The sequence below is a fragment of the Equus przewalskii genome, chromosome 14 (genome assembly GCF_037783145.1).
Source record: "Equus przewalskii isolate Varuska chromosome 14, EquPr2, whole genome shotgun sequence".
NCBI lineage: Eukaryota > Metazoa > Chordata > Mammalia > Perissodactyla > Equidae > Equus > Equus przewalskii.
In genome coordinates, this window is record NC_091844.1 from 32,136,661 (window position 1) to 32,155,143 (window position 18,483).

Below are 18,483 nucleotides of genomic sequence, written 5' to 3' on the forward strand. Positions count from 1 at the left end.
GCACACCACTATGTTATGTATGTTAAGATATACATGCATAATGCAATAACATTTTTTTTTAAGGCAAGAGAATAATAAACACAAAACTCAAGATAGTGGTTGGGGAAAGTCAGAGGGACACAAGAGGAGAGAAGCACATGAGTAAACTGAAGTCATTAATGTTCTAGTACTTGAAGATTAGTTCGTGGAGGTTCAATGCATTATTAAAACTAAACAAAAAAGGTGGCCAGCCATAGACCAAAAATTACAGTGAACTAAGAAAAGCATGAACTAAACCACTTCTTTGCACCAGAGGGCTACTAAAATTTTTGTTCTATATCTGTTTTAGCAAAGTGAAAAATAACTACAATGCATGCTCCACCCGTGTCCAGGTTGAGAAAGACCTTATGGCAATCTTAACCATTTTAGATCAGTCTCCCCTGAGAATCTGATGAGAACTATGGAAGCTCTCCCCCCACAAAATGCATGCAACACACATATATACATAAAATTCTGCATCTACTTCTGGGGGTTAGTGACACACCAAAGCCTGTCCATGGGCCCCTATGTTAAGAATTATTACCTGATAGACAGGATTTAATTGGTTAGGGAAAATTCAATGTGGTCAAACAAGAGACAATGTAATCGCTGAGATCTGTTGGTGATAAAATGGGAAAAATAGTAGTTTGAGGGATCAAAGTATGGTGTTATTTCAACAAATAATAATTAAGTTAATACTAGACAAGGCATTTTTCTTATCCAGCCTCAATTTTCTCAGTGTAAATGAGAGGCTGAATTAGATAACTGATACGGTCCTCTTGAGCTCTAAAATTCCCTAGGTCTATAAATAAGGCAGGGCCTGATTTTAATAAATTTCAATGTAAAAAAAACCAAAACAACAAATTCTCAATAAAAACTTCAAGCATACCTTTTCTCCTCTTAGAAAACCAGACATCTGTTTCAGTCAAAAGCTGTTTTAAAGATCCATTCCAAGAAGGCACAAGTTGAAGGAACATCCACTAAGTTCAAAAAAAAGTAAATAAAGAAAAAATTACAAGATTTCTTCATGTTATGATTTTACATTTTCAAACTGCTTCCACCTTAAAACATAATATCTAAAAAATTTAACTTCTACTAAAAGCAATTGAAAGAAGTAGAACTACGACATGACATGCTTATAGGCCTTTAAATTCATCACAGCACTCATTGTGACAACATGGATGGACCTTGAGGGTATTATGCTAAGCAAAATACGTCAGACCAAGAAAGACAATTACTCAGAGGAGAAAGACTGTTACCGTATGGTTTCACTCAAATGTGGAAGATAAACACACACACAGATTCGGAGGACAGACTGGTGGCTACCAGAGGGGAAAGGGATGGGAGGAGGGTGGAAGGGGTAAAAGGGCACATTTACACAGTGACAGATGGCAACTACACTTTTGGCGGTGACATGATGCAGTCTATACGCAAGTCAAAATATAATGATGTACTCCTGAAATTTATGTAATGTTACAAACCAATGTTACCTCAATAAAAAAAATTTAAAATATTCATCATGGCATTAATCATAGACCAATGATAAAAACTAGATGAGTATGTGATAAGAAATAAAGTAATCCCTGAAAAGTATTATGGCCTCAAACACACTGTAGTTACACTATTAAAGAGGCAAAGTTCTAATATATATATTAGATTAGTAATTTATACTAATTTATTCCACTCACCAATTAACTCACTTTCCCTACTTACTATGTGAGATCATAAAAGCAAGAAATTAAATGAGAGAAAAAGTAGTTTCTTGTTATCTTACTGCTGTGGAGACAGTATGCAGAGCAGTCAAGAACATGGACTTTTACATTCTGGCCCTGCCACTTAACAGTTGGGCAAATTAGCTAATTTCCCTGGGTCTTAATTTCTTCATTTGTAAAATAAGCATGATAATATGTCTATGTCATAGGACATTAAAGAATTAATATGTGTCATGTACTTTGAATAGTGCCTGGCACATAGTAAGCATTTATCACTAGTGCCATAAAAGCAGTTACAACAACAGGAAAGAATAGCTGCTACCAGTGGCTCAGAGATAGAAATGGGCTATCGACCACTCCTTTAACGACTAGATAACCCAGTCACTAAACTCCCTTGAAGAAAAATAGTACCAGAATCTCATCTCTACCATAAAAACAAGCAATCGCAATGACATAACCTAGAAGGTGTCTCCTTCCCTGATTTCACAACTGTGCTAAATGCAGTTGCTGGGGACAAAAGGCCAATGGCAAAATCATGCAGTGGAAGAAGCAATAGACCAGGGCTCACAAGACCTGGCTTCTGCTTCAAGTCTGCCACTTAGTAATCATAAGAATTCTAAGTCTTACCATCTACAGAACAAGTATAATAGGGAGTTGTGAAAATAAATTACATTAAAAAGGTTGAAAGAGCAAATGAGGTCTTTAAAAGAATTTCAGCATTTTCTAGAAAAACTCTGTGTGAAAATTTCATCATAAAGTCATTAAATTCAACTAAAGCTCAACTTTGAAAACATTCCTGAAAATCACATAAAACATTTAACATTTCTGATTATGTAAAGAACGTAACAATAACATTGTTGTTGTTGAAAAAAATCTGGGAAAAAAACAGAAATGTATTCCTATGATAGAAAAGTATAAAGAACAAAATTAAAATCACTTGTGATACCAAATCCCTAAACATAAAGACTTTCTAACATTTTGGCATCTTTCCTTCTCTTACATTCGTAACCATTCCTTTATCACTGGACACTAGCTGTGTTCACTATTATAAGCAATGCTGAGGTGATATACTTACATATATTGTATTATGTCAATACCTTTTTAAGAGCTGTATATACATCCATCTCCACTTGCATCACAAATAAGTTAGATGAACCAATAAGCTGCTTCATGACATTTATACTAGAAAAGATAAAATAGAGATAGTGAGTTTAGCTTCATGTGCAGGCTAAAAGACCCTCATGGAGCTGAAAACTTTTTAGTCTTTCTTATCAAAAGAAAATGTGGAATTAAAATGTAACATAATAAAAATTAGAAAACTATCTGAACACAAGGATACTTCTAACTCAGAGTGCTATCAAAGGTCCTTTTTGCACTGACAGGAAAATGAAGAGCTTTGATCTGCTAATTAATCAAGTTAAAGCAAGGTCCCAACAACATAACTTTTTAGTATGCTCTGATAAAGTCGCAGCCTTCTTCTTTTGCCTTTCCTCCCTATGCTATGTAAAAAAAAAAGACACGTCAAAATTCACTGAAACATGTGTATCTTCAAAGTAACCTTTAACTCTAGACTTAAGAGAATCACTTAGTCAAAAAACATGTTTTTATTACTGTTAAAGAGAGTAAGATAAAGAAACATGTGTTAGTTTAAATTTAGAGTGGAAATGATATCACAAGTTATTTTTCTTATTTTTTTTTCTTTCCTTCCTTTAAGCCATAAAAAGCCAGAAGAACATCTCCATTTTTAAGATGACAAGTACGATTTATCTCCTTTTGAAAAAGCTCAATGAGAAATTATAAAAGAGAAAAAAATTAAAGTGTTTCTAATGATTTTTAAACCAAACACACTGAAGAGTTTTGTTTATACCTTGACATCACTAGGTGATGATTTTTTTTGTAGAATAACGCTTCTCCAACTTTTCTACCAAAGTACCTCTTTAAGAGCAGAGGAAAAGAAAGGATCCAGGAATCCAGGAGATAGTCAGCCATAAAAATAACAGTTCTATTAATTCTTGTAGTTCATCTTTAAGGTTCAAAGAAGAGTGAATTCTCTCTACTCATGTTTACCTCTCTCCCCACACCCCCCTGCAAAAAAAATCAGTAAAATTGACAACCCAGGGAACTATGCAATGTTAAGTCTTTGGTTTTGTACATTTCCATCAGAATGCCACATACTTGTAAGGACATTTGTACCCTTGTCTCAGAAGCACCATTGTCAAGAACATGCAAGGCTGAAAACGACTGTAAAGCCTAACGTCCTTTAAAAGTTCATCCCGAGGCCAGCCCTGTTGCCGAGTGGTTAAGTTCTCAAGCTCCACTTCGGCGGCCCAGGGTTTCACTATTTCCAATTCTGGGCACAGACATGGCACCACTCACTGGGCCATGCTGAGGTGGTGTCCCACGTGCCACAACTAGAAGGATCCACAACTAAAATATATGCAACTATGTACTGGGAGGATTTGGGGAGAAAAAGCAGGGGAAAAAAAAAAAGAGAGAAGTTTGGCAACAGCTGTTAGCTCAGGTGCCAATCCAAAAAAAAAGTTCATTCCCTCCCTGCATTTCTCAGACTCATCGCAGATATGTTAGCCCCATTACTAAAATAAGGTCCTTGAGGGTAGAGATCATGACAGAATCATCTCTCCATCCTTCACAGCCCCTAACAGAGTACCTTTATACATATTACACAGTGGACATTCAGAAAGTATTTGTTGAAGGAAGGAATGAATGAATAATAAGCAGATTTAATTCAAAAGGCCAATTTGATTGTGAATTTAATTTCATTAGGCTTAGCAAAAAGTTTAAAACAATTTCTTCAACTTAATTTCTCAATGGTAAAGATGTTTTTTTGGGTTTTTTTTGAGGAAGATTAGCCCTGAACTAACATTCATTGCCAATCCTCCTCTTTTTGCTAAGGAAGACTGGCACTGAGCTAACATCCATGCCCATCTTCCTCTACTTCATATGTGGGACACCTGCCACAGCCTGGCTTGATAAGCAGTGCATAGGTCCACGCCTGGGATCTGAACCAGTGAACCCCAGGCCACCAAACCGGAGTGTGCAAGCTTAACCACTGTGCCACCTGGCCAGCCCTGTAAAGATGGTTTTTAAAATAAACTTTTAGGGGCTGGCCCCATGGCTGAGTGGTTAAGTTCGTGTGCTCTGCCTTGGCGGCCCAGGGTTACACTGGTTCGAATCCTGGGCGTGGACATGGCACCGCTCATCAGGCCACGCTGAGTCAGCGTCCCACATGCCACAACTAGAAGGATCCACAACTAAAAATACACAACTATGTACCGGGGGGGCTTTGGGGAGAAAAATGAAAAATAAAATCTTTAAAATAAATAAATAAATAAATAAATAGACTTTCAGATTCTCTAAGAGCCCAGCAAATGTGAGGTAACATTTGAGACTTTTCTATAATTTTATAGTAGCAATGAATTTTTCTAGTAAAATTGGTTAAAACAGTAGACATAATATAACGTATACATTTATGACACAGAAATTTGTGAAGCATTTGTTCACTTCCTGCATGTAGCCAAGAGACCTTTCATGAATTTGTTCACTTTTTCATAAGTAATACATTTTTGTTTTTATGTAAAAACATTCTCCATATTTTAACAAATGAAAAACATGATTTTAGGATGACTAATTATAAAGTTACTTAAAATTCAAATACCTGAGTTCTTTAAAAAGCTCAACATTCTGATGAGTCATCAAATTGTTTAGAAGCCATTCAAGGCACCTGAAATTAAAACATGGAATTATACATTACATATTTATAATTCACTAAGTAGGACTTACAGTTAAAATAAAAACAGATTATTAGTCTTGCTAGATCATGCTCAAATTTTTTAATTTAACAGAAATTTAGTATTGTTTTTGTCAGCAGTTGTTAAGGCAATATTCCCTTTATATTAATAAAAGCATTTCTAATTAAGAAAGCTTCATTCCAAGTTTATGTCAAATGGTTTATGAAGGAGTTTGCATACTTCTATTACCTTCTTTATAATTTGAAAGTGGGTATTGCAAATCTCAAGAATTCAAAACACTGCCAGCAGTTGCACTCTTATAATGACTGTTATGCCTACTACGTAAAAAAAATTCAACAGAAAATGTACTGTAAAGAGTGACTATAGTTTTTATAAGCATGTATAACACCCAAGGTCTCTTACAAAGACAACACTTTTGAGGAATTTACTAATTAGGCCAAATGTAAAAATGGACTTTTTAATAACAAAATTCTAGTCCCCTGGTTTTTTTTCTTTCTTATAGCTATACAGTCTCTTAAGAAACCAAAGCAGCCAAATTCCCAAAAGTGGATGGAAGGAAAAACAAGAAAAGTAACTCACTTTTTCTTTACAGAATCTAATCCATAGGTCCCTGCTGATGTGTAATAGCCACACACAGTTTTCACATTAATTGTTTCCTTCATTGTCTCACCACACTGCTGTATTAAACCATCCTGTAAATATAAATAAGCACTGGAAAGGCCCATTCCACATGGGAAAAATTAGCTCTGAATATGTGCTTTTACATATTAAAAAGGAAAAAAAAAAAAAGGAAAAAAAAGGAAGAAAGAAGAAAGAAAACTCATTAAGTGCAGCAAGCCTAAGGTTTTTATAAGTCCAGTAAAAATACTGAAAAAAATCCAGCAAGTAGTCAACTAAATACTTGGAATTGAAAAATGGAAGGGAGGGGGTAAAAGCAGTAAGGTGGAGATGAATATTGTTGTTATTCTCTTCCTTTCCTATTCTTCCCCTCTCCGGGACCTTTGCAATTTTAAGCAGTTTGCTGTCTGTTTTACCTTTTCTGTTTAAATTAGGAGCTCTTTACATAGTCAGTTGACCATATGATGGAGTAGGCAAGTAAACAATGTGGATCATCAGAAAGTGTTTATTAGATTAAAATATCTAACAATATCTAAGAAATGCATGTAAGACAAATATCTTGTTTTAAATTTACATTGAAATTTTAATCTAAATTGTTTACATAGAAGATTTCAAATGAACTAACTTTAATATATGAAAAGAATGTCACTTTTCACTCATATTTCTGAAATATAATCATCATGCAAGTATATTATACTCAAATTTCTGAAATATAATCATCATGCAAGTATATTATACTCAAATTTCTGAAATACAATCATCATGCAAGTATATTATTAAGTTAAATAGTTAAGTTATAAAAGTAATGCAGAAAATAGATTTAGAACAAACCAAAAGGACTAAAGTTAGAAAATAAAGTATACTATTGGAAATAAGTATTGAAAGGATCAAAACATTTAAAAAATCAAATGACCTCAGCCAAGTATATTTAGCAAGATATTAACTAATACTTCAAATCAATCAGTATACAAATGCCACATAAAAGGAAACAACTTTTTCAAAAGATCAAAATAAAACACTGAATCCATTAGGATTTTAAATTTACCTGGAAGTCATTCTAGACTCCTCCCCTTTCCTCTGAACATACTGCCTCTCCCCAAGTCCAGAGGATTATCCCTGCTTAATCTCTCCAGTATCCAGTTTTGTTCCTCTCCATGCTTACTGCTACTACCCTAACTGAGACCCTCACTTGGACTACTGAAGTAGGTTTTTGTCTCTAATGTAATACTCATCTTTCCTTCAATCCATCCTTCACATTATTCCTGAAGTATTCTTTATAAAACATAACTTTGTCTTTCTCCTGATTAAAATCTTCCAAAAGTACTTATATATAAAGGTAAACTTCTTACAAGGTACAGAGGGACTTTTATGATCTGGCCTCTGCCTCCCTCTCTCCAACCCTTCTTTTTATTCTATGATACAGCCGTGTTCCACTCGGATTCTCTAATCCGCCACTGTTTCACATCTCTGGGTCTTAGTTTATTCTTATATGAAATGTTCTTCCTCCCCCTCTTCTCTCTCGAAAGACACATTTTCAGTTTCCAAGACTCAGCCTCAAACATGACTTCCTTCTTTGACACCACCAAGTTTAAGTGACCACTCCCTTCTTTGAGCATCCACCCAATCCTACAGGATGTTTACTATTGTACCTATAATATTGGACAGCTCTTACTTTACCTTTGGGTCTTCTATCAACCCTCCCTGCCCCATTCCACAGACACAGTATATTGTGAGCTCCTTGCAGGTGGGGACCTATCTTAATTTACCTTTGGATCTCTACGCCTAGTTTGATACATTGCTCAATATACTTCCGTTGAATGAACAAATCTGTCATTCTATCAATAAATTATACACATTTATGTGGTTTACACACAGTTATATTATAATTAAGAAAAAGTTTACATAGTAAGCACTCAACGTTTTTCGAATCCATGAACTAAACGAATTGGTAATCATAAGCCATCTGCTTAATAACAGTCAAGATAAGTCATTAAAGAATAAAAATCTGTAAATGGACTTAGACAAGCAAATACTCTCCACTTTAGTCATTCTAAGATATCTACACAGAAATAGCTTGCATTCATCTTACACAGATATCATGACCTCCTTAACTGTAATACATTACTTTTGGTTAAGCATTTTAAATGACTTATCACAAGTGGCATATTTATACATTTAATTTTTATTTTAAAAATTGCAAAAAGACAAGCCTTATTTTTGTTTTTGGAATAGACACTTCAAAACAAAGATACAACTGTGATCCTTTCTTTGAATAATGTGCATACTTACCAACTGCAGCATACAAGCTGCTGCCAAAATGGCAATAACTCGACTGGGCTTTATTAAGACATCATCTCGATACAGTGACCCAAATGCAACCTGCAGTGCTGAAAGCAAAAGTACACATGTAGAATGAAATAACAATTGTATCTCTAAAGAGTATTACAAAAATTATAACAATGTCTTCACACACTAAGACCTATGTCTAAATCCAGTATATATATAAAAGGATAAGAGAAGTATCACTAACTGAAATGCTAGTAATGGTCACTGATTGACGGTGCTAATTCAATAAGAATGTTATAAATTTCCACTTATTCTACCAAACTGAGCTGGATTCTTCTACATCTAATCTTGACATTAGTTGGTGGTGAGAATTGACACCCTTGGAAAAAGTTTTATAAAGATACTTCCGAGCAGACCAATCATTAAGTACAAGTACACAGATCCAGCGATCCTCCTAACCTGAAAACCCCTGGGTTAGGGGGGCTTTCAGGGCTTCACCACTGGGGAGTGTGGAATAGCTCCCGGTCAGGTGCATGACACATTCTCACCCAGCCACCACAGCTATCTAAGCCTGTCCATCCTTCTCTCCACTGCTATTCTCATGCATGTCCCACATGGTTTGCTTTATAAATAGTCTGAACTTTTCCTTTGCCTATGTGGTGAGTACTGGGTAGTTCCACTTGGGCTATCAAAGAGGGGGGCAGGAGAGTGGAATAGGAATTAAGTGAACTACAGTCTGACCTAGGCTCACTAAACTGCTCTGAGATCTAAAACAAGTCCCTTAAATCCTCTGGGCCTCAGCTTCCTCATCTAAGAACCCTTATAGCTCTAAAACAACACTGATTACATGATTCACATCATTATTGTTCCTAGAAAAGGTCTTCATATGTAGGGAATGATCAATGAATATTATTTACCAGCTTTTCTACATAATTTTAATAAATGGTCATAGTTTTTCTTCTTCACTCTACATTCTCCACGTCCCAGGCAGATGTATTTATAAACATAAGTAAACAGACTGATAAGGCCCACATGACTAAATAGATTAGGGACAGGTAAAACAGAAGTGATAAACTATGGACCAAATCAATATAACATTGTCACCTGAGAGTGTTAAATGAAGCTTTTTTCTAGCCTACAGAGTTAGAAGAAAATATTTTCTACCAAAAGAATAAAAACATTATGTTTTTACGATTTTGGCATAACAGTAATTATGATGGTGGTTACCTTCTATATCAATATTCTGATCAGGAATCTCCAGTTCAATAATATTCATGCTGGATTCTTTCCAAGAACCACTGAACATACTAGAAAAGTAGCCAGACTTAAAAAAAAAAAAGACAACAATTATCCAGTGCTTTCTGTCTTGCAAATTATTTTCTCATTTCTAACTTCAAGCAACTATTCTATCAAGCCTAACCCATCATGTTATTTCAAGAGAAAAAGAATTGCCAAATATGTCTACAAGAGAAAAGAAAGATAAGGACACTACTAGGTCTATCAAAATACTTTCAGTTTAGGACTAATTTAATGAAAGTTAAATGAAATTCCTCTATCACTATCTGAACTGAATCCTTATATTACTATTTGAACCTCATTAGCTTTTTATTTAGTTAAAAGTTTGTGAGTATATTACATGTGTATGTTTTCCTTCTCAATGACATTCTAAATTCAAGCTTAGAAACTGTGTCAATAAATATATTTCACAAACATATGACAACACACAAGGTAGATAGATGATAACGTACTGAGGAAGACAGAAGAAAAGACTAAGCCCTCAAATGTTGAATCCTTACTGTACATCAGTGGCTATAAAGGGTCCAGACCAGTCCCAAGTCAGCACAATAGGATGATCCCCAAGAAATTAGGGAAAATCCAAAGTTTAGTTTTATCCAATCAGAAAATTCCAGAATGGACCTGAATTCTTAGAAAGGTATCAGAATGAAGTCTTTAGTTACCTCCTTGACAGCACCTCTCATAATTAGAATTACTTTGGAATGGATCAAATTTTAACTAACTTAAAAAAGTTTCCCGGGGCTGGCCCAGTGGTGCAGCAGTTAAGCACACATGTTCCGCTTCGGCGGCCCGGGGTTTGCCAGCTGGGATCCCAGGTGCGGACATGGCACTGCTTGGCAAGCCATGCTGTGGTAGGCGTCCCACATACAAAGTGGAGGAAGATGAGCACGGATGTTAGCTCAGGGCCAGTCTTTCTCAGCGCAAAGAGGAGGATTGGCAGCAGATGTGAGCTCAGGGCTAATATTCCAAAAAAAAAATTTTCCTGAGTACCTAGTACATATAAGGCACTGTGAATATAGCAGTAAACAAAACAGACATTGTTTCTGTCCTCAGGGGGCTTATATTTTACCATGTGGCTTGCACTATAATCAATCCAGTTTCTCTGGAGAGGGAAAGCCTTAAAAGAGGCATTCTTATCCTTAAATTCACAAAACTGCTTTCGGAGATTAAAAAGAAAGATATGGACCATATCTTCAAGTTGAGACTAATATCCTGATATATTATCTGGGCTATATACTTCAAGCCAAAGTAAACTTGTTAAAAAAGATTAAATAAAAAACATTATGACTAAAATGTTAGAGAAAAAATTCTTTTCAAATGTTTTTACTGAAAAATCTTATACCATACTGTCTTACCAGTAATTATCGTCAAACGATAAAGAAGAGAGGAAAAATATAAGCTCCACTGGATAAGAACTGAATTGTTCTATTTCCAGTGCCTAGAACAATGATTTGAAGAAAGAATAGATAGGTTTGATGAAAGAATAAATGAATAAAACATCCGAGCCATTAGAGCAACATTTTCTTTTATTTTGGAAGTTTTGAATCTTTAAAAATGAGGTGGCAAATAGCAGTATTTGCAGCATAGAAATCAAGTAGGTATATCAGCTAAATGACTTAGTCTAAAATACTTTTTTGGTCTTGTCTTTAACTGCATTTTGCAGGAAAGAAGGAAGAGTAAGTGTCAAGAACTTTCCACTCAATCTTAAAAAACAAAAACAAACCAAAAAAACCAAGCTCATAGATACAGAAAACAAATTGGTGCTTGCAAGAGGTGAGAAGTGAGGGTAGGAGAAATGGGTGAACTGTTTTTGGGAGTTTTAGTTTAAATAAATTGAATAAAACTTTTTAAGAAAAAGAAATGTCATGAATTGATGATGGCATGTCAAAGAGGAAGTTGTCAGAGTTAAAATGAATAGAGGAATATCTCCAAAAGTGCTTTCCCAGGAGAGTAAAAACTTCTTATATTGATTCTCTTCCCTTGGCTACTGGCTTGGGCAGAGGATTTAAAAGCTATGATTTCAAATTTGTTGTATTCTCTTCCATGAACAGACATTCCCCCATATGTGAATTTCTTAGATTCATTTCAATCTTTATGCTAAAGGTTCCTGGAAACTCTTTGGTGATCCCATGTCAGATAACATCATATGGCCCTGTTCATATTTTCTTCTGTGACAGAAGCATCAAACTCAGGTGTCAGTATCTAATTTATTATGCAATGTGCCTTAATGCTCTCAAAAAACTGTAGATAGGACTGAGACATATATTAAAATCATAAAATTATCCCATAGGACCAGTCCAGTGACGCAAACAGATCACTATTTTGTTTGAAAATGGTTTGTGGTAGTTCTTCAGAAGCTAATCATGAAAATTAGGAGATCATCGATGCATTCCCCTTTTCTCCTTATAATTGTTATGGATCCATGACTTGCCCCAAATCCTCTTAATTCTCCTTAGTTTTTCTCTCAGGGTCAAGAGAGTCTACATATTTAATATCCATGGTATAAATCAGTTCTTGGAGGGGTTCTTATCCCTGCACACTACCTGAGGCAATCATGGTTTATGAAAACTGCAGTACAATAGATGCTATCGACAAAGCACTTTCTTTCAAAAAAAAAAAAACAAAAGAACTTTCCAATCACATTCAAGCTTAACTACAAAGCAACATTTCAGCTGAATTTATCCAATTAAAATAATCATATACAAAATAAATTCAGCAATCTTAACTTTAATGTTAAACATTTTTTCCCTAACATTTTCCCTTTTGACAACAGAAGACAGAAGAACAAAATAAACAACTTATTCAAGTAATGACAAAAAGGTATTGCCAGGCAGGTATGACAATGAAAATTCAAAATCTGTTTTCTAGACCAGATTATTTTCAGTAACAATGTTCGCCATATTTCCAATAAAACAAAGGCTTTTTATCAGATGATATGACTTAAACAACTACTCTCCAAACAAAAGATTACTGTGAAATGCAATGAGAAAGAACATCACTTAAAAGAGTTTAAGTTTGGTTCTTTTTTTTTTTTGAGGAAGATTAGCCTGAGCTAACACTTGCTGCCAATCCTCCTCTTTTTGCTGAGGAAGACTGGCCCTAAGCTAACATCTGTGCCCATCTTCCTCTACTTTATCTGTGGGATGCCTACCACAGCATGGCTTGATAAGCAGTCCACAGGTCCATGCCTGGGATCTGACTCGGCAAACCCTGGGCTGTGGAATCGCAGTGCGCAAACCTAACCACTGTGCCACCAGGCCGGTCCCAGAGTTTTTTAAGTAACTACCTTGTTTACTCAAGAAGAAAAATAAAATACTTACTTGACATAAATATATTTTGTGTAAACTCCATTCTTCTCCTAGAGCACAAATCTTAATGTCGCTATTTTCACCATTCAAAAATAATGTTTGATAAATATATTTGGAGGTACTCTTTAATTTTTTCCTGTTAAAAGAAATGCAAATGTTACATATATGTAATGCTGTTTTATTGATTTTGCACATAACTCAAAATACTCCTTTTGTTAAATTTTTATTAAATGGAGCCAACCTGTCCATTGTGTAAAAGGATAGAGGAATATTATATGTTCAAATTTGCTCATGTATGGAAGAATACATAAGAAACTAATAATACTGGTTATCTCTGAAGTACTGTATTCCCCAGAGGGGTAAAAGTGGTTAGATGGGGGCAGCATGGGCAGGAGACCTTTCACTGTATACCTTTTGGCAATTTCGATTTTTGAACTAAGTGAATTGTCTATTTAATAAATTAAGAAGATAAGTCAGCATGGTGATTTTTGCTTATTTCCTTATTTAGAAATCAACAGTATGAAGGATCTCAATACAAATGCAATAATACTGCTTTGCAACCACAAAATGGAGAACAAGAGTAAAAACTTCACCTATCTACGTAATTTTTTAAATAATTTACATTTAATTTTATTTTGGTACCAAACTATTCTTAAACTAGTTTTAAAAATTTTTTTCCATGGGACAAATGATTTGCAGCTGTAGACCGAAAGTTTTCAAAACTATGCTCAATGGATAAGTGTCTTAGGGGCCACCAGGAAGAGCCGAGGAGTGAACTCTGGGCATCCCACCTAACTTTCAGCAGAGCAGCATCACATATTATATCTGTAAACATCTTGGATTTCTGCATAAGATTTAATTTAAAGGAAGAATTGTATTTTTTTTTAAGTTTGATAATCACTGCTCAAGATGGTCTTTACTAGAGAAGCCCTAGGCAGAGGATGATCAATATCTTTTATAATTCCTGGCCAATCCCGACAGCTTTCCTAGTACTTAAAAATTTTAAATCTTTTTAAAAATGAAGTAGTAATTGTTTCAGATGGTGTCTTGAACCAGTGTTTTTAACACCTCTTCCCAACAGACAGTAAAAATAGCACGTTTTGGTGGTAGACAGACTTGAGTTTGAGTCCCAGCTCCACCACAGCTCAGGTACCCCAGAGGTAAGGAGAATACTAATAGTAGCCACTTCATTGGGTTACTGTGAGAAACAAATGAGATAATGTAGTTTCCAGTTCCTGATAGCACTCTCCCCAAACTGCATTAATAGAGTAAAAGTATAGAAAAGAGTAAGCCCACAACAGCAAACAGGTAAGGGTGGGCTTATCACCTGATGAGAGAATTCTAAGGATCTGGAAGTTAGAAAATAAACTGGAATGGAAAAGAGCAGTGAAAGCCACAGCCCAAAATATATCATGAAAGTCTAGATGGAAGTTGAAGCCCATCTGCCTTTCAGAACCCAGGCATTGGGGGATGAGGTCTCAGGGGAAACAAAAGGCAGAAGTGAGAAGTGAGGCAGCAAACGGGGAAACTTATTCCCCTAAAGGTCGCCTCCACTTTGTATGAACACAGAGTACAGATAACCAGAGTACAGATAACTGAGGCATAAAGATCCCCAGGCTCTTCAGGAAAGAAACAGAACAAATCTATCAGGAAGATCTAAGATTTTAGTGTGGGTCTTGGCGCCCCAGACAAAGCAATCTTCATTCTGGCATTTGAGGAATCTGTAGCCTGTTAGATCCTAACCCATTCACCCTGAATCATGGTTCCCAAACTGTGTAAATCATGTGCTCCCAAAGCACCTGGACCACCACAGCAAACTCAGGGAGGCATGTGGAATATTTTAAATTTGAAGGAAACACAGCAACATCTTTCAGATACCACGTAATCTACTATTAGGTTGTTTGGACCTAACTGTGAGATATTTCTTTAGGACCAGAGGTGCCATGAAAAAAATTACTGAAACAGTAAGGGTGCTGTTAACGAAGAAAGTCTGGGAATCTCTGCTCTAAAACAAAGCATGCCCCAGCCATATCCAACTTAGTACTCAGTCTTCCTACTCAAAGAGGCTTAGTAGAAATACATCTACTTACTCAATTAAACACACACACACACACACACACACACACCAGTTATTCATTCTTAAATATAAGTGGACAACCGTGGATAACCCAACATGAATAAAATTAGGAGTATTAAAGACTATTAAAGATAGAAATTGGTCCCAGAGGAAATAAATAATTCAGGGAAAAGAAAACTTAAGGAAAAAACCCCAAAACACTCTAATTAGTACATCTAGAGAGCTGAGATTATTACATTTACAAAATAACAGGATGCTATGACAGAGGATTACTCAGAACAAGAAAAAAAAGAGCTGAGCTCTTAGAGACTAAAAACATGGTTGCCGAAATTAAAAAGCCAAAAGAGAGGCTAAATGAGAAAGTTAAGGAAATTTCCCAAAACACAAAGCAAAAAAGACTTAGAAAGAAAAAAGAGAGAAAGAGGTACAATCCAAGAAATCCAAAATCCAGTTCATAGGGGTCCAAGAAAGAGAAAACAAAGATAACAGGAGAAAGGAAATTATGGAAGAAAGTTTCCCCAAACTAAAGTAGTCTCCAGATTGTAAGGATCCAGCGAGTACCAAGGCCATTAAAAAACCCGCATTTAAGTATATTCTGGTTAAATTTCAAAATACCAAAGAAAAAATCGTAAAAGTTCCAGGGAGAAAAAAAAGATCACCTAAAGAGAATCAGACCAGCATCATATTTCTCATCAACACTATAGGCTAGAAGACAATGAAGTAATATCATCAAAGGTATGAAAAATTATTTTGCATTAGATTTCCATACCTAGTCAAAGGATGAATAAAGCGAGAGACTAAATTTACATTTAGATAAGTACAAATTACCTCCTTTTGTACCTTTTCTTAGGAAAATATTTAAGGATGTAGTTCCCTAAAATGAGTGAGAAAGAAAAAGATATACACTACAGAAAACAGTGGATCCAAACCTAGAGATGCGGTGAAAGGAAGTCCCAAGATAAATGCAGACCTAGAGAGCAGTGGATCCAGAATGGAACAGAAGGATGAAGGGACCCAAGAGAGTGGTCTTGGTTTTAAAGGAGAAGGACTCCATGCAAGTGTGTTTGGAAAGACAGAAAAATCTGAAGATATTAAGAAGTATCATTCTTTTGTCAACAAAGGGGGGAAAAGGTAGAAACTCTAGGAAAATAAAAAAGCAATACAATGAAAGGTATTATCTCAAGATAAAATGAAAACAGGGCCCAACTTTAAGCACTTGATGGGACACAAGAAAAAGATTTCATTTAACTACAAGGTTAGAAAATTTCTCCAAGAGAAAAAGTGGGGGCTGGCCCAGTGGCGTAGTGATTAAGTTCCCATGCTTCGCCTCGACAGCCGGGGTTCACAGGTTCAGATCCCAGGCGTGGACCTGGCACCACTCGTCAAGCCACGCTGTGGCAGCGTTCCTCGTAAAAATGGAGGAGGATTGGCACAGATGTTAGTTCAGAGCCAATCTTCCTCTCACACACATAAAAAAGTAAAGAAAAAAAAAAAGAAAAGCAAGGGGTTGTGACACTGGACCCAAGAAGTATGATTTATAATCCTAGCACACTACTGGACTCTGCAGTAAACAATATTTACATAATTATAACAACAAATACTGTTTACAAGATTTCGATTTTTAGAGACAATCTAGGGACATCAAACATTCAAGATCAGGTTGCAGAAGAGTTGAGTTTTAACAGTCTGTTAATGTAAAGCAGGCAGTTGACAAAAGGTATGAAGTGAAAGGTGGACCTGGAAGCCGAAGCTTTTCAAGTAGTTGGTTGAAGTGGGTGAACACACCAGATAGATAACCTCAAGAAGCATATTAGTGCCAACATACAAAATTCTAGGTCTTAATATTTTCTTACACCCTTCATTCATGCTGGGCTGAATCAGCCAGGCATCTTCCATTGATATAAAACATACTAAATTCTGAAATGCGTTTTATAATAAAAGTTTGCTCTAAAGACTTTTTCCACTTCAGTCTACTTATGCAGTCCTGGGGTGGGCAAACTTTTTCTGTAGAGGTCTAGACAGTAAATATTTTCAGCTTCGTGGGCCAGACAGCCTCCAAGCGAGTTCTGTCATCATCCCACTGGGCAGTTTCCTGCCCACTGGCCTCAGCCTACCACATCTCAGCAAACTTCTCCACCATCTAGTGGGCTGCAGCCACACGTCCTTCAACATCTGAATCTCAGCTTGGGACAGGTGGTCCCTCTTCCAAGTTTGTTCCTCCCTTGGATATTCTTTCTCAGCCCTAGAAGTAGTGACTGCTCCTTATATCCTCTATTCCTGTATTTTTTAGAGATCTCTTTACCTTAGTAGTTTACCTTCAGTAGTTAATTCCCAGTTACTTGTTAATAATGCTTATATTATGGGGCCTGCCCTGTGGCTGAGGGGTTAAGTACACACGCTCCGCTTCGGCAGGCCAGGGTTTCACCGGTTCGAATCCTGGGCACAGACGTGGCACCGCTCATCAGGCCACGCTGAGGCAGCGTCCCACATGCCACAACTAGAAGGACCCACAAACTAAAAATACACAACTATGTACCAGGGGGCTTTGGGGAGAAAAAGGAAAAATAAAATCTTAAAAAAAAAATAATGGTTATATTAAATTTTCCCTGTTCAAATTACTGTGTGATTTCTCTCTCTGAAATGGACTTTAACATACATATTTTTTAAATGACACTACATATAAGTGGTCTAAATACTAATTAAAAAGCAAAGAATATCCTATTGGATTTTTAAAAAAGCAAGACCCAACTATATGCTGTCTACAAAATACCTACTTTAAACATAAAGACACAGACAAAATGGAAAAGGATACACCTTTTAAACACCTATCAAAAGAAGGTGGTAGTGGCTATGTTACCAGGGATAAAGAGAGACATTTTCTAATGATAAAGGAGGTCAATTCATCAAGGAGACATAATACTTATCTCGGGCTTTCACACCAGGCACTGTGCATTCTATGTGTTCTAATATTTGTCAAACCCCGTAAGGCAAGTATTAGTTTCTCCATTTTACTCACGAAGAAATAAGGCTACTACATTGCAAAATACAGACTAGAACTCAGAATCTGAGCTCTTAAAACTATACTACACTGACTCTCCAAAAAGGTAACTAAACAACGACAGTGGGGGACCATTTTTGTAAATAAATACAAGCATTCATACGCAAAACTGTACGCCAGATTTTATAAACCAAACTATTAAAGAGATTATCTTTGATACTTTTATTTTACAATAGACACCTAACCCTTGTGCAGCAAAAAATTTTTGAAACTTTTTTTAAAGTTTCATTTAAAAAATTACATCTATGTGACCCCACTGATGACCTTAAAAAAACAAAACGGAGCAACCAGACTGTTTATGTGAAAATACATTCTACTTGTAAACTACATTCTAGTTCAC

The 18,483-nt window shown here is 35.9% G+C and overlaps 1 protein-coding gene across 1 annotated transcript in view; it reads right to left on the reverse strand.

Annotated features, from left to right (window-relative positions):
- Nucleotides 1-18,483, reverse strand: part of GMCL1 (germ cell-less 1, spermatogenesis associated) — a 47,045-nt gene that overhangs the window by 27,370 nt on the left and 1,192 nt on the right. Inside the window, exons 2-8 of the mRNA XM_070572434.1 lie at nt 13,021-13,144; nt 9,632-9,728; nt 8,408-8,505; nt 6,080-6,192; nt 5,407-5,472; nt 2,828-2,912; nt 908-998 (exon numbers count right to left, since the gene is read on the reverse strand). Coding sequence (XP_070428535.1) covers nt 908-998; nt 2,828-2,912; nt 5,407-5,472; nt 6,080-6,192; nt 8,408-8,505; nt 9,632-9,728; nt 13,021-13,144 — 674 coding nt within the window. The remainder of the gene's footprint in view (nt 1-907; nt 999-2,827; nt 2,913-5,406; nt 5,473-6,079; nt 6,193-8,407; nt 8,506-9,631; nt 9,729-13,020; nt 13,145-18,483) is intronic.